This window comes from Tasmannia lanceolata, unplaced genomic scaffold, assembly GCF_043159265.1.
Source record: "Tasmannia lanceolata isolate RefF3 unplaced genomic scaffold, GAP_Taslan_0.1 ptg000006l, whole genome shotgun sequence".
Lineage (NCBI taxonomy): Eukaryota > Viridiplantae > Streptophyta > Magnoliopsida > Canellales > Winteraceae > Tasmannia > Tasmannia lanceolata.
Window position 1 is genome coordinate 43571690 of NW_027518683.1, and position 16455 is coordinate 43588144.

General features: G+C 38.8%; 1 protein-coding gene and 1 pseudogene across 1 annotated transcript; both read right to left on the minus strand.

Annotated features, from left to right (window-relative positions):
• Positions 1-3196: 3196 nt before the first annotated feature.
• On the minus strand, positions 3197-4522 carry LOC143879031 (putative disease resistance protein At3g14460). The gene has a single exon (XM_077381236.1). The coding sequence runs from the start codon at positions 4520-4522 to the stop codon at positions 3197-3199; it is 1326 nt and encodes a 441-aa protein (XP_077237351.1).
• A 3-nt stretch (positions 4523-4525) lies between these two features.
• Positions 4526-5143, minus strand: LOC143879032 (putative disease resistance protein RGA3 pseudogene; annotated as a pseudogene).
• Between the last annotated feature and the right edge of the window lie 11312 nt (positions 5144-16455).

The window sequence follows — 16455 nt, forward strand, 5'->3', positions numbered from 1 at the left end:
TCAATTAATAAAATCACCATTCAAATAACAAAGTATAGTCAATTCAAAATATGTGTCACCGGAGCACTTTCAGCTGGCGGCGAGAAGGATGATGAAGCGAAGGCATCACCTAGAAAGTGTAAGAGACAATAAAACAACTATGATCCTTCTGTCAACGAAAATAACTGATTTGATCATCTCATGGTCGAGGGAGATTCTCTCAATGTTATTAGATGATTGGTCAGATCACATCCCCTCCTTGGAGGTTCGCAGAGGTCTTTGACGAGATACACGATCAGATTGCAGGGGCTTAAATCAGAGTTCAACATGTTAGGAGGTTAGCTAATAGTGAGAGGCGGATCGACTAGCCAAGGGTGGGGTCAAACGAGATAGTTTGGAGATATTCAACTTTCTACACCCCACCCCCCCACCCCCCACCCCCCCCCCCCCCCCCCCCGACCTTCTGTCGTCCTCTTTTTCTTTGTACATTGTTGGGTTTTCCACATTTGTATTGCTTGTCCAGACCTCCTCAGTCGGGGCCTTAAACAGATTTCAGCAGACCGATAAAAATTCCTGGTCTTGAAACAGATAATGTAACCAAGTTCTTAGCCTAAAGGGAAATATTTTCAGTGCTCTTGATCCGAGGTCTATACTCTTGGGCTGTCTAACCTTGATTGCATAAACAATTCCCTCCCATGTATGGACTTCCAGAAAATCCTTAATCCCTGCTGCTCTGTCGCATTAATACAAGAGAAACCGAACAACTGAATTGTCTTGCTCTCCATATTCTCCTGCACAAGGTTTATGACAAAACATCACTTTCAATTCAAAGTAGTAGAGTAAATTAATCTTTGAAAGAAAGAACACAAACTCAATCACGAAAAATACCATAGCCTTTACCGAATGCCTTAGGCACTCCTCGTTCGAGATTGTAACAACCGATTGTGAGCCCCAAGCCGATTATTGGACTCATAAATAGAAAAAATACAAACTCAATCACGAGCAATACCATAGATTTTACCTAATGCCTTAGGCCCTGTTCGTTTGAGATTGTAACAACCGATTATGAGCCCCAAATCGATTATTGGACTCATAAATAACGTTTACTTATGAGTCCAATAATCGTTTTGGGCTCACAATCGATTGTCAGAATCTCAAACGGACAGGACCTAACTGATTGAAAAGGTCCTTCAGTTCTACACAGAAGTTCCAAATTTATAACAAACAAAATCTCCTATGAGATCATTTATAATATTCATATAATCCAAGGCAGAATTATCAGACCAAGAAAACAAACATAAAGATCAGACCTAAAATTGTAACTATTGGAAACTTTAGACTTCCGATGTTCTTTGCTTTTTCACCAATTGTAAAATTCCATGATTGATTGATCTAGTAATCATCCCTCTAAAAGAATGCCATCTTCAAGTGAAAAGTAATAACTGGAAAGAATGGATTGGAGTCATCGAAAATTACTGATAGTTTAGAAGAACAAGCAGTAATGATAAAGTAACATATTCACCGCATCATCTAAATAAATTAAAAAAAAATGAAAAACCAAGCATTTCACCACCCATGTTAACTCGAAAGGCTAGAGAATACCAAAGGTAATAGCAACCAAGAAAAGCCATGCATATACGTCCTTCAACTAACTTGAAATGGTTGATATCAGTCACAGGTAATCATTCCAAAAAAAAAAAAAACAATTCTGTCACAGGTAAATTTCATCTCACCCCCAAGCTACCTGAGATTCCACCAAATCCCGTTGTTTTCAATATAATTTACAGATAGATTCGGGATGTTGTATGTCCTTCTAGTGAAACTTTTTCAATCTGAAACACGTCCAACACCATGAAAATTAATGAAAGGCAACCTGAAATGCTCTTTGCTATTAACGCTTTCCCCATGACCAAAGAGTTTCTTTCGTTTGCTTTCCACTGAGGCAGTCGCTGAAGCTTTAGAGTTGAAATCTGATTAAACAGTTTAATCAACACCCGGTATCATCATCATGGTGCCAGAATGATTCAAAACATTCTCAAAATGATTGCATTTCTCATAACACTGGTTTCTCATAGGTACTTTCTTTTTAGCATGTCTGCAACAAAGCCTAAGAGAAAATGGCTGTGAGGAATTGATGCCACAATCTATTAGAAAAGGAAAAAGAAATGAGCTCAGAAAAAACAAATATATAAAACAAATCATTCAAGAAAGAAAGGACACAAACCCATCAAAATTATACCAAAAGCAGGGATGAATAAATAAAAGAATGGATACAAGAAGCCAAATAGAGGGAAAAAGAGGAAATGAAATCTCCAAACATAGGCAAGTAATCGAACAAAACCATGATAACAACACAAAACCCATAAAAATATTGTCTCAATAAAGTTGGAAGGCAAATGCAATTTATAAGAACAGAAATGCAGACCATTTAAAAATAAATAAAAAAGAAATGTCGTGCATTTTTAACATTAAAATACGAAAAGAAAACTAAGCATACCAATAAAAAATTGAAATGGTTGCTATTGTTGGAGTGGGCTGAATGTATTGAAGACTCGAGGAATATCACTAAAAAACATGAATCATACAATACAAACAGACATTCTGAAATTTTGGTTAACAGAAATGAAAAATAAACATTTAATTTTGTTATTGTTACCTATGGTGGTTATGGATGTCGAGGAACAGAAACTGAGTGTAGTTCGACCATTCACTCCTCAATCTCACATGCATTCTAGAAGCTTCTTACACCACCGAATTCCATTGATTAACCTCCTGCACTGATTCTAATCCTGAAATCGAAACCACATCCTTTTTTAGATGCTCCGTCCATGCTTCCGTGTATTTCATAGGGAAGGATCTTTCTTGGCCCAATTATTTTAATTTTTCTTAAAATTATGGAGATTTCAATTATAACAATGCAATAGTGGAGAACATTTAAATAAAGAGTGAGATCACACCTATGCCTTGCCGGCCAATCTTGTCCGCCCTCGCTACACCGTTCCTTCAGTTTAGGACAACTTGATATCTTAAAATATTGAAGTGTGATGGGGAGGCCATAGTCATTATTTGTATTATCAGGAAACAATGAATGGAGTTGAGGACAATATTCAATTATCAATTCTTTGAGGGAGGTGAGATTTTCCAGTCGAATGAGAATGGACTTGAGCCTAGAACCATGGATTTGAAGAGTTTTGAGTGTGGTGGGAAGCCCCTCCTCTTAATTTTCCAAGGACTTTAGGTTGAAACAGTCATAGATCTTCAACTGTTGGAGAGAGGGCAGTTCTTGCAACAAGAACTTGGGCCAATGCCTCAATTTATCACAGCATTCTATGTTTAACCTCTGAAGAGCAGTTAAGGGTAGCAGGAACCCACATGGTAGTGAGCCTATGCGTTTAAATTTTGTGATAGTCAATATGGAAAGAGAGGTGAGGTTAGACGCTAATGAGCCAAATAGATTCTCACCACACCTCCCTAGTTTTAAATCACAAAGAGATGAGAGCATCGAGAGGGGACTCAAATTTTCACAATCACTTACATCCAACATTGTGAGGGCCGGAAGAAGGTTGGCTTTGGGAAACACCTGCAGCTTTGGGCAATTGCTTAATGTAAGCTCATGAAGATAGGGAAGATGGCCATCAGGAGGCAAGAGATGTTCGCATTTTCTACAATCGCTAAAGGTAATGCTTGTTAAATTAAAGAGATGCCCGATCCAACTTGGGAAGCTGAGACCTCCGTACGATTTTATGAGTAATTTTTTGAGATTTGTGTGGGGTTGGAGGCCTTCCAATACCCTCTCATCATTAGCTATTTCATCTTCTGAATTATCATCATACCCATTCCATTCCAACCCCAACTCATTAAGGTGTTTTTTATCTCTCAAATTGGCTTCCTTTGCCTCCTCCGTGTTTACCACATCATCAAGACCTGAAATGTGAATTTCTCTTTTAAGGTTCCTCATGTTCTTCAACTCTACTATCCGACATCCACTCTCTTTACACAACATGAATTTCGACAATGTTTGGAGAGAAGTTAATTTTCCAATTCGTGGCAAAGAAATTGAGTACCACAAGTTCTGATCTAAATCAAGATGTCGTAGATTAATCAGATTCGTGATGCCTTTGGGTAACTCTTCAAGTTTTAAACAACACACCAGATTTAGCGTTTGCAGATTACAGAGACTAGTTACTGATTCAGGCAGCCTATCGATGTGCGTGTAAGAGAGGTCAAGGTAGCGTAGGTGTTTCAATTGGCCAATCGAATCTGGAAACTTTTTTATTGCAGTCCAACTCAAATCCAACACACGCAAGAATCTCAACTCCGTGAATGGATCATTGATGATTGGTGTCTTGAAGGAAAATTGAGTGTTCACTAGAAAAGTGCGTAAGCTTTTAAATTTGTATAAGTCCTCCAAAGATATTAAATCCTCTTTTATCCATGATATATAACGGGCCATTTTAGGGATGGTTCGTGACATATCATGTTCCATTCTAAGACATTCATAACCTGAGATGGATTCTGCTAGATCATGCATGAGATCATGCATCTTCTATATTGAAGTCTCACCAAATTGATGAGAATATTGAAAGAAAGACTTTAACGATAAATCATCAAATAAGTCCGCACCTATGTCTATGTCTTCTAGGAGTGTGCTTCCTTTGGGCTGAATGAAGCCCACAGCCATCCATTGTTGAACCAACACAACCTTTTGAAGCTCATGATCTTTCGGAAATATGGAACAGTAGGCAAAACATTGCTTTTGATTTGCTGGTAAGTGGTGGTACCTCAATCGTAAAGCGGGCAAAATCTCATTTTCTTCATCCTTCCATATTTCGCTTTTCAAGATGCTTTCCCACTCACTCACATTCCTTTTTGAAGACAAGATGCCTCCCAGTGTCTTTATTGCCAAAGGCAGGCCATTGCACTTCCACAGGATTTGCCTATCAATTTCCTCCAATTCCGGATGGGCATTTGAAATTCTTGCCCTCCGAGTAAACAATCCCCAACAATCATCAACTGGTAACCCCTCCAAAGAGTGGGAAGGAATTGTGCCCATCATCCTTGCAACCCTTTCACTTAGTGTAGTTACAATAATTTTACTTCCCTTTGCTCCAACTCCAAGGGGCACTCGTAGACTCTCCGAATGATTTTGATTGTCATCCCACATGTCATCTAGAACAATTAAAAATCTTTGATCCTTAGTAACTCTTGGAGACGCTGCTGCATGACATCCATGTTGGAGAGATCACATTTGTTATTCTTATTACATCAAAATCGTCAGACACACAAGCCCATGATCTCAGTTTAAAATGATTCTCAACCCTGCTATCGTTATAGACGAACTGTGCAAGAGTAGTCTTCTCAAGCCCACCCATGCCAACTATGGGAATAACAGAAAATTCATCATCTGATTCCAACAATTTTATTATTTTCTCTTTGTCGACTTGTCTACCAATGACATCAGACGTCTCTCTTCTTCTTCTTTTTCTCTATCTTTATTTCCAGATGGAAGTTACGTTCATTTGCTATCACATCTAACCTCGCTCTAATCTCGCTTATCTTATGTGCAATGTCACTTCGATACAAAACAGGGTTCGTAGAACTGAAACAAGAGAAGAGGAATTTCCGCACCTGATTTCTCTTGCTTGGTTGAACTCCGTACTTCAACATAGATAGTAAAGCTTCCGTCGCAATATCATCCAGTATGTCTTCAGCGTCGTAAGCCACAACCTTTAGTTTACGAAGCCAATTTCGCACAGCCTTAGAGTGAATTTGCTTTTCCTCAGCATCTTCAAGCACATCTTGAATTACTTTCACTGTGCTCTGTAACATTTCCAGCTCCTTCTCAACACCCCATATTGATTTAATTTCTTGTATTTCCAATTCCTTCAAATTGACAAACACTGAAGCAAGACTAGTGGATACTATTGCAGCCATACCTTCTCCTCTAGAAAGGAGTACAACCCCAAGATGCCTCTGTCTGTAGTTCAGAGAGAGAATAGTAGGAGCTTCAGGAGCTGCTGTTACAACAACAAATAATGAAGCAAGCACTATAGTGGCAAGAAGCATCTGCTTTTATCAACTTCTTTTGTTTAAATATTGAATTTCAAAGAATTGAAGCATATTAAATTATGTCTATCTCGAAGAGATTTGAGAATTGAGAGAATCTGCAACCTTGAGTCAGTTATGACTTTTGGTTGCTATTTATATTGCATTGCATATTTACATGACAGTAATGCCCCTTTGATAGGGCTAATATTACACTGAATATTTTACAGGTTATTACCCTCCCGCAATTTGAACCGGTTTTTCACAAACAGTCAAATTGGAACGAAGATAAGCATAACGTGCCGTTGATAGGCCTTTAGTAAAAATGTATGCAAGCTGATGTTCAGTTGGCAGATAAAAAACTTTGAGTTCTCCTTGGCCACTTTTTCGCGAACAAAATGATAGTCAATGTCAACATGTTTTGTACGTGAGTGCATGACAGGATTTGCGACCAAATAAGTTGCGCCAATGTTGTCACAATGTACCTCCACTGGATTAGACAAAAAAATATTAAGTTCCCTTAATAAAGATTTAATCCAACAAGTATCCGCCACTGTATAGGCAATTGCTCGATATTCTGATTCCGTGCTTGAACGAGAGACAGTAGGCTGTTTCTTTGCAGACCAAGATATTAAATTATTTCCGAGAAAAATGTAGTAGCCCGTCGTTGACCTTCTTGTATTTAAACAACCAGACCAGTTTGCATTTGAAAAGGCATGTAAATAATTGATAGAAGTAGAGAATAAATTTATACCATAATTGACAGTGCCTTTAATGTAGCGGAGGATTCTTTTGACGGCCTGAAGATGACTTTGCCTTGGGGCATGCATATACTGACAAACTAAATTAACTGCGTAAGATACACCAGGTCTTGTGAATGTTAGATATTGGAGTGCCCCTACAATCCGTCAATATTCCGTTGGATCATTTAGAAGGTCAGATGAATCATGTTCTGATAACTGAGTTTTTGGAGTAATAGGAGTAGAAACAGGCTTTGAACAATCCATTTTTGTCTTTTGAAGAATTTCTGCAGCATACTTTGCTTGGCATAAAAATAATCCATTTTTTGTTTTTGAAGCTTGAATACCAAGAAAATAATTCAAGTCTCCCAAACTTGTCATAGCAAATTCATTTTGGAGGGTACAATGAACTTTCAATGAATGTTGATTTGTGTTTGGTTGCCAAATTTGCATTGAAACTCCATTTGACTCTCAGGTATGTTTGGAACATCATCATTGCCTTTTTTTCCTAAGTGATGCCCATGTGGCGCTAATGTCCCCCTCCTCCCCCTCATCTTCCAACCAAATTTTACCAAAATGGAGAAATTTGGATGGAAGAAGAGTGGAAAAGGTCTTGTTTTATTCTCTCTCTCTCTCTCTTCCCTATCTCTCTCTACCAAACTCTATATTGGTAATGACATCCCTACTCTTCGAATAGGGGTGCAACTCGGGTGATGTTGGGTCAGGTTGAGGCCAACTTGACCCGACCCGAGGAACCCTTTTTTCCAACCCGACCCGAGTTCAACCCTACCCCACCCGAGGTTTTAAGCGTACAAAAAAATGATAAAAAAATGTCGGGATTCACTCGTGTCGGTGTAAGCCCAATGGATCCCACCTTGGCAATCTTCTATGTTTTGATGATTCCAAACACAAGTTGATTTGTGTTGTATTTCTAATGTGTTGGTGTTTCAAGTGCATGTATTGGAAATCAAGCTATCAAACACTAAAGTCAAGGAAGCATGGATCAAGACTTGAATTATCGTGAAGATCAAATGGGCCAAAGAAAAGAAGAAGGCTCGAACCAACCATGGAGACTATGTGAAGCCAAAGGAATGAAGAAATGATCCATGGAGACAATGAAGACTTGAAGAGGAAGATCATATATTGTTGAAGATTTAAGTGTGTCTCAAATCTTTAGAATGTTAAGCCTAATCCTTAGCTTAGGATCTATTAGAGGGTCAAGGGGATATTAAATAAGGTCCTAAAACATGATAAATATCTTGGGACAAGCCTGAGAGAAAAAATCGAAAAGATAGACAGCATTGGCACTTGCTTAGTAGTTCACTTAGTGACCACATACCTTAATTTGATAATAATTGGTCAAAAATATTTTCAAAATTTTTTTTTAAAAATATTTTTAATAGAAATATCTCATCGTTTCCATTCAGATTGAGTATAAGAAAGTCGAAATCCGATGAGAAACGAGTGAGATATGAATTTTACGAAACAGGCTGAAAAACCAATTTTTGTAACCGCGGACGTTCGAACTTCGTCCGTCTGTAAACTGGAAAAAAGGCCGAGCCAACGCTGAACATCCGGAAAACCAGCGGACATCCATGACGGTCGCTGGCACACTGAAAATAGCCGTTGAAGTTCTAAAAGTTGCACTGAATTACAGTTTTACCCCTATAACAGCTACTTTTGGTCTCCCCTACCTATATAAATGTCTCTAACTTTTCTAAACTCATCTCTAACACTCCAAAACCTAAATGGAACATATCTAAGTGTGGAGAATCCTCCTTGAGCCTCTACTTGGTCATTTATAAAAGATTGGGCATAGGACTTCATTGTATATCTTTGAGAGTTGTTTTGTGAGTACTTGAGAGATTGATCTTGCCTTTGAAGAGGCATTTGTATTTTCATTTTCTTTTGATTATACTTGTATTGGGTCAAGTGCGAAGGGACGCGGAGCCATCTCAAGGGCGAGTGCGAAGAAATGCGGAGCCATCTCAAGAGCAAGTGTTGGAGATGCGTAGCTTTCTCTGAGTTAGCGAGTCTTGCGAGGCAGACCTTTCATTGATTGTAATTGGGTTGATTCCCCTCCATTAAGGGAACCGGATTAGCGCAGCCATCAAGATTCTTGGTGGAGTGGACGTAGGCCTTGATGTGGATCCTTGGACCGAACCACTTAAAAATCCGGTGCATTCTTTCTAACTCTATCTCTATTGTGCATTGCATTTTTACTTCTTTATGATTAAATTCTAAATTTGCCTTTGTTTTTCTTAATTCTGCATTAACTAAGGCAAAAGTTTTTGAAACCCAATTCACCCTCCCTCTTGGGTTGCCATCATCCTGGGGATTTCAGTCGGGTTGCCCAAACCCTCAACCCGAACCCGTCCAAAACTCAGCCCGGGTTGGGAAAACTCAACCCGACTTTTTTTCGGGTTGAACCCGACCCAAGTTGCACCCCTATCTTCAAGAGGATTGCTGTGCAACCGAACACTACTAACCACTCTTCCACTATTTTCCGAGTGGAAATTCAACACATCTTCCATGCTTGTCTAAACCCTTTTGACTTCTTATTCCACTGCTCTCCAAGCCACGCCTGAGCAACCAAATAGGGCATAACAGATTGTTGAATTGCTTTACATGCCAATGATCCTCACTATTTATCATGCTATAGATTAGTTGTCGTGACATATAATACATTTATTATTTTCAAATCTTACTAGGAATGCCATGATTGTTATTTCCCATGAAATTATATCTAATGAACGTCCAAATCAATTGTCAAGATTATCATTCAATCTCGTGTTTCACCTTTGCGTCGTTCCCCGAGCACAACATAGGTACAACAAGACATACACTCTCAGAGCATTTTTGTTTCTCGCATTTCAAGTACATTGAAATGAAAAAGAAAAATTGTGAGATGAGGGCTTAGTTGTCGGGAAACTGAAGAAAAAATAGACAGAAAATGAAAATGGTGAGACTCCGCTTCTTAGTCAGATTCATTTAGTTGGACTTTAACAAGATGAATGGATGATCGGTCCCTTATGCCACAAATGGGGCCCCATATGTTTATGTTCGTATGATCCCAACAGCTCGTCTGTTTAGCATTTTTCAAATAAGAATTATCAAGATCGGATCCTACCATGTGATTGGAATCCCATGATATTAAGGGGCCGTTTCGATACATGGATTTTAGAATCTTGGATCTCCTCAAAATTGTAGTTGGGAGACAAGAAAAGAAGGAGACCGACTGCTTCACGTCTCTTTAGAATCTTGGATTTTAAGTAAGAAATCCAGGCTTTAGAAATCTCATCCTGAGATACCTAAAACCTAGAACATTGGGATGATCTCCTGCTCTCTTTCTGACGGAAAGAAGGGCTAGAAAACAGAAAATGACGGGCTGGTCTTGCTGGCGGAAAGAAGTGCGAGAAAACAGAAAACGACAGCTGGTCTCCTTCTTCTTTCGTCTTCCAACTATGACTTGGAGGAAATCCAAGATTTTAAAATCTGTGTATCCAAACGGCTCCTAAGAATTGCAGAAAACCTACCCTAGCCAAAAATAAATAAATAAATAAACCTATCCTTATCTTCCACACCTAATTCCCATGTGGTGTGATTAGGAATCCTATTCTATTAAGAATTAGAGAAAACTTATCTTCCAAACAATGTCGGCCGGCAAATTTGAATAATCCTTTCCTTCGGCTGGCAAATCATCACACTCACAAACCGATAAAATGGAAAGATTGGAAATTGAATTAAGAAGCCATAATGACGTTAATAAAATAGTAGAAATTGTATTTGTTATAACTCTCTCACTTAATGAATTGCGAGACATTGTTTTTTACAAGAACTACAAGGAACGGATATAATAACATGTAAAATATTCAATGTAATATTAGCCCTATCAAAGGGGCATTACTTCCATGTAAATATGCAATTCAATATAAATGGCAACCAAAAGTCATAGCTGACTCAAGGTTGCAGATTCTCTCAATTCTCAAATCTCTTCATGGTATCAAAGCAGATGGTTCTGTGGAACGTTATAAAGCAAGATTGGTTGCTAATGGTTATAACCAAAGAGCCGGCTTGGCTACGACGAAACGTTCACTCATGTTGTAAAACCGGCAACAATTCATATCGTTCTCTCTTTAGCCTTATCTAGACATTGGTCGATCCGTCAACTTGACGTTAAAAATGCCTTTTTATACAGCGAATTGAAAGAGGAAGTGTATATGACACAACCACAAGGATTTGTACACCCTGAAAATCCAACACATGTTTGCAGACTTAAAAGAGCTTTGTACGGATTAAAACAAGCTCCCCATGTTTGGTTTCAACGTTTCACTAGGTTCTTAAAAGAAAATGGTTTCAGACAGAGTTAGTCTGAAAATTCTATGTTTATTTTTCATTCTCCTTCAAGTATGGTGATTATCTTACTTTATGTAGACGACGTCATTTTAACTGCTTCAAATGATTCTCTACTTAATTCCATTAGCTTTTGAGCAACCAAACAGGGCTACGGTCCTGAGTGGGGGCCTGCCTAGGTATGGGACTGGGTGGGACCCAGCCTGGTATTGTACAGGTTTAAAGGACCTTGCCTAGCGCGTTGCATCAGCTCATGAGCTTTTGGCTTATTGGTAAGGTACCTAACACAATCCCTCTTTAAAAATAATAAAAGGCACTACTCCCAAGAGCACATCTTCCCATGACTGGTTGCAATTGATTTTGCGAAGTACATGAAAATTGTAAATAATTTTGCAAAAATCAATGCGATCATGAAGATTTCCAAAAAAAAAAAAAAGACAGAACACATCATCCATCCCCAGTGTTCTCCTCCATTTTTAAGAGAATGGAAAGAGTCGCCACCTGTTTGGTTTTCAAGAAAGGGATGAAAAAAGTGGAAAGGAAACACTTTTCAACGTTTCCACCCCTTTCCATTGTTTGGATGGATAAGGAAACCTAGTCCATGGTGGAATGACCTTTCTAGATTTGGGATAAAGTCGCCATAACTGCCTGGAAATCTTTCCATCGTGAGATGAGGGATGCAACTTTCCTTTCCATCAACGGAAATCAATATCGGGGTCTCATCATACGACTCTCGCACTTATAAAAGGAGGCAAGCTCTCTCTCTCTCTCTCTCTCTCTCTCTCTCTCTCTCTCTCTCTCTCTCTCTCCCCCTGTGTGTGTGGGTGTGTGTGTGTGTGTGTGTTCTGCTTTGCTATTCTTCATCGCTTGGATCTCGCCGCCGACAACGAAGAGATTGCAAAGAATCGGTCCTTGTTAATGCAAAATACAGTTAAGAGTTCATCAAATCTTAGTCTAGGATTCTATGGGAGTTTTATTTGAGATTTGTTTTTTAGTAGATGCTGCATTCATGTGATTATTCTGTATCAGATGATCTTTTTTTTATCTTGCTTAATGGGTTTTGTAGGCTGAATAGGTATCCCAATTTTCTTTATTTTCTTTTTCTTAATCTGCTATTGAAGTTGACTCAGATTTTTGTTGAGTCCCTTTTAGTTTTATTTTTAAGTATTGTTTTTTTAAAGTATCAATTCTACTACTTCATATGTTAAATGTGTCAGTTCTGCTATTGTGGTTGAATCTGTTATTTAGGAATAGGGGGAAATTTTGAATTATACCTTTTACCAAAATGAATTTGATGATAAATAGCAATATGTGGAAATCTGCAAGATCTGATCTGTAAAATAAAATAATAATCAAATATATAGTGAGGAGAAACTTATCAATGAGTTGAGGCACGAATCTCAATTCGATGTCATCGAGATAAGTATCGCCCCAACATACGACGAATCGGGTGCAAATTGGGTCTGTTAGCCCAAGGGTTTAACAAGTACTTCTAGTTATGTGTCTTGATGATTAACAAACTCAATTTGTCATATGATGATTATTTGGACTAATGTTCTTCAATGTCTAAGTGAATATGTTCCAAGCTCAACAAGCTCAAATACTATCACGGCTGTAACCCAAAGGACAATTCACTCAAGTACAAAGTGGACTCAAAGGCATGAAGAAGGCAAGAACAAATCAAAGGTAAAGCAAGTTCAAGACATTTCCAAGAACCTTCAAAAGCAAAGTCAAATGCAAGCCCAAAATAATGGAAATCACTTCAAAGATCAAAGCCATGCTCAAGCGAATAAAGGAAGTTGATGGACGCCAAGACAAAGCTTCATCAAAGTGCCATCAAGATTGAAGAGCAAGCTCTACTTAGATTGTATTAGGTCTATCATGTATGTCTCAGTTAAAGGCACAAAAGAGAGCTTAAAATAAATCTAAAATGAACCTAATTGGACAAGTGAATGACCATGGTAGTGTCCTCACATATTTGGATGCATATGGCATTCTATTTATCAAGTTAAAAGTGAATTCCGAAGGCTAAAACAAAACAACAAACAAAAAGGCAAAAATGTTGTCCAGATAGCCTTCACGGAATTCTGTGGCCCACGGAATTCCATGACATGTTCCGTTGGAAAAAATAAAAAGGGCAACAGTCACTATGAAATTCCGTGCAATGCTTCCATAATGACCGTTGGGGAGTCTAAAACGGCCATATTTCATACTCCCCTATATATATGAGTTACTAAGGCCTTAATGGATACTTTTTATGACTCACCAAATATTCCTTGAGCATTCATAAGGAAATCACTTTCTTACTATCTCTTGTGCCTTTAATCTTTGATTACTCTTGAGAGACTTTAGGTTTTACTTGTTCATCTTCTTTTTGAGTGAGAGTGAGTGATTCTTACATTGTAATCAACCTCCTAAGAGGCAAGCGAGCTACATCTTCTCTTCTTTATTGTATTTGGCAGAAGGGGCACCGTAGTTAAGTCCCTTGGAGCGTTCAAGTTCGGATTGTACTTGGTAGAAAGAATGCCATATTTAAGTTCCTTGGAAGAAGATTCTTAGTGGATTCCTCAAGAGATCAACTTTGGAAGAGTAGAGTAGGTCTTGGGTTTAAGTACTTCAACTCTTGACTCTAAAACTAATTCCAATTCTTAATCATCTCAAAACTAGAGCAAGAAAGTTTTTCAAAGTTCTTAAATTTTAAAAAGACACCCAATTCACCCCCCTCTTGGGTTGCTAAGTGGAATTTCAGGGTCTTTTGGCCTATGTCTCCAGGATACAACAACTCCGCTCCAGGGGTGTGCACTCACGCTACCTGAATGCTTAGCTAGCCTTTGATCAGAGATGAAAAACGACAGAAAACTCTTCAAGACAGAAGGAACCAGTAGGTAGAAGAAGATGAATAAAACCAGAGAGAACTTTCTTTTTTTTCGTATTTTTCTCTCAACCCAAAGGACACCTTAAAAGGACTTCCAAAAGTCACATCCTTAAATCCCTTAATGAAGGGATGATTTTGAAAACCTTGCCCAACGGGAAGAAAGACAAAACTGCACTTAATGGGTGGATACAAAACCAAAGCGTCAAAACACATGTTCAATAACTTTGAAGTTCCCAAGAACGACGAAGTTAATTTCCAAGAATGGCGAAGTTATTTCCCAAATACCGGCAAAGTTATTCTCTAAATACTGGTGAAGTTCTATTCAATAACAGTGAAGTTATTCGACTATAACTTCGAAGTTCCCTATAATAAAAAGAAAAATAAAAGATAGGGAAAAGCTTTGACCCACACGCACGGCCGACCGAGCTGCGCCACGCTGGGTGGCGCGCGTGTGTGGTATAATCAAAAGCCCACGGTGTCCACTTGGCCACTCATGTGCGTAGGCCTCCATTTTCCTCTTCTCATTAAAAAACCAAGAGAATTGAAAACCAATATAAACCCTTGCCTTTCCTCCACTTTCCAATACGGGACTAAAAGTCCTCAAAAAGGACAAAGGGAAATGAGGGAAACTCAAGTTTGCTTTCAAAAGTCCACAAAAGCTTAAAGTATAAAAGCGTAAAGACAAAAACAACTGGGTAAAGATTATAATTTTGAATTGTAATAAGACTTTCACTTTGTCACACAAAGGAAAAGCCAACAATCGCGCACAAATTGAAAATTATAATTAAAGAAAGAAAGTTAAGAAGGGACAACTCTAATCAAGGCAAGAAAATAAGTTATGCATCGGTATATGTATTTTTTGGACTTGAACCTAGACCTAGTGCAAATATATCAAGTTTACTAAGTACTTGGTGAACTAAAGTCTTGTACCAAGGACCTTCAATGATAAATAGAGACAACATATCACACACACAACAAATCACACAAGTGTATGTACTTGGTTCAAGCGTATTCTCGGTGTAGCACTTTTCGGCCATGTGCTCGATCCTGTCTCATGGGTGCTCTAGAGAATCAGCCAAAATTCTCATAGAAGTGTGGGACATGATCCCGCGAGAGGGGCGTGGGGCGCGAGCCGCCGCGCGCTCTCTCTTGGTCTCTCGTACCCACGCGATTGGCGTGTGCATTTTAATATTGATTTGAATTCGTCTTTCCTGTGGACTTGGGATCACTAAGGCAATCCGAATTCCACACGAAAGAGACTGACAGAGTCGCCACCTAGATGTGGGATCTAGGACCCGTAATTAACCAGAAATCTAGACTCGCTACCTGGTTACGAGAATGGAAGGTATGGGGAGTTATCCACCACATGCACCATTCTTGTCCGATAATCGGTCTTCGATTCCAAAAGCTAACTCTTTTAAATTTATTTTAAATGGCTCATTCAACTCTATGTTAATGTGCGAACTAAGTGACATGCATCCTAGAATCTAATTTCAATGTGAATCCTAGATGTGTATCTTGATTTATTAATTTGTCTGGATTCATTCTACGTGAAAGTTCTCCTAGAATTCTAATTTCATGGAAAACCCTAACTGATTTGATTAAGTATTTATAAGAAAATTAATATACAAAACACCACAATTTGTTGTGGTGCCGACTCGCGGGTGGTATGCCGTCAGACATCCAAGCTGCCTACGTACCCAAGCCTCACTGGGATCAGAGTCGACGTAGTTCGGTGCACCTAAGCTAAGCTACATATGCCTAACTCAACTAGGACACCGACTTAGACGGATTTGACTGTTTCAACAGTTTTAAGAGGAATAATTTAATTCAAGTTGAGGATTTTATTATCTTAGGATTTCATCTAAGATGCTATATGATTCTTATCTGAATGCAAGTTGTCCCTTAGACTAATGCAGGTTTTGCCTACATCCTAGTTTACTAGGCTTGTCCTAGGGAAAGATCGGGTGACTAGTGTAACTAGACCTATGGTACGGTTGCTATTCATAGCAAGCGTCCGTGATGAGGCTGGACTCCTAACTCTAGGACTCCCTAAAACCTAGGACACGGCACGACACCAGTGTTCCTAAATTGGGCTCTAATGGTTCTTAGATTGGAAACCATAATCCAATGGTTCCGAAAGACACAAGATAAATCGATTTAAGTTCTCGAGGTTAATGAGTTTCAGATTTCGAAGATTTTCAGTTTCTAGACATTTAAGGATTACCAATGGTTCTAGGGTTCACCAATTTCGGCCTTGAATGGCATCCAAAGGAGGGAATCGTGCGCTCTTTCCTTGTGCAATTTAATACTTAGGTTATAGCATCTTATTGCCTGGCAGAATCTCAGGATTTCCGTGGACACTAACCTCGGAGCCAACAACATGCTATAACTTAAATATTCAAATTGTCAAAGATCAAGTTGCAATTGGGATACGATTATGGATGCACGAGCCATTTTTCC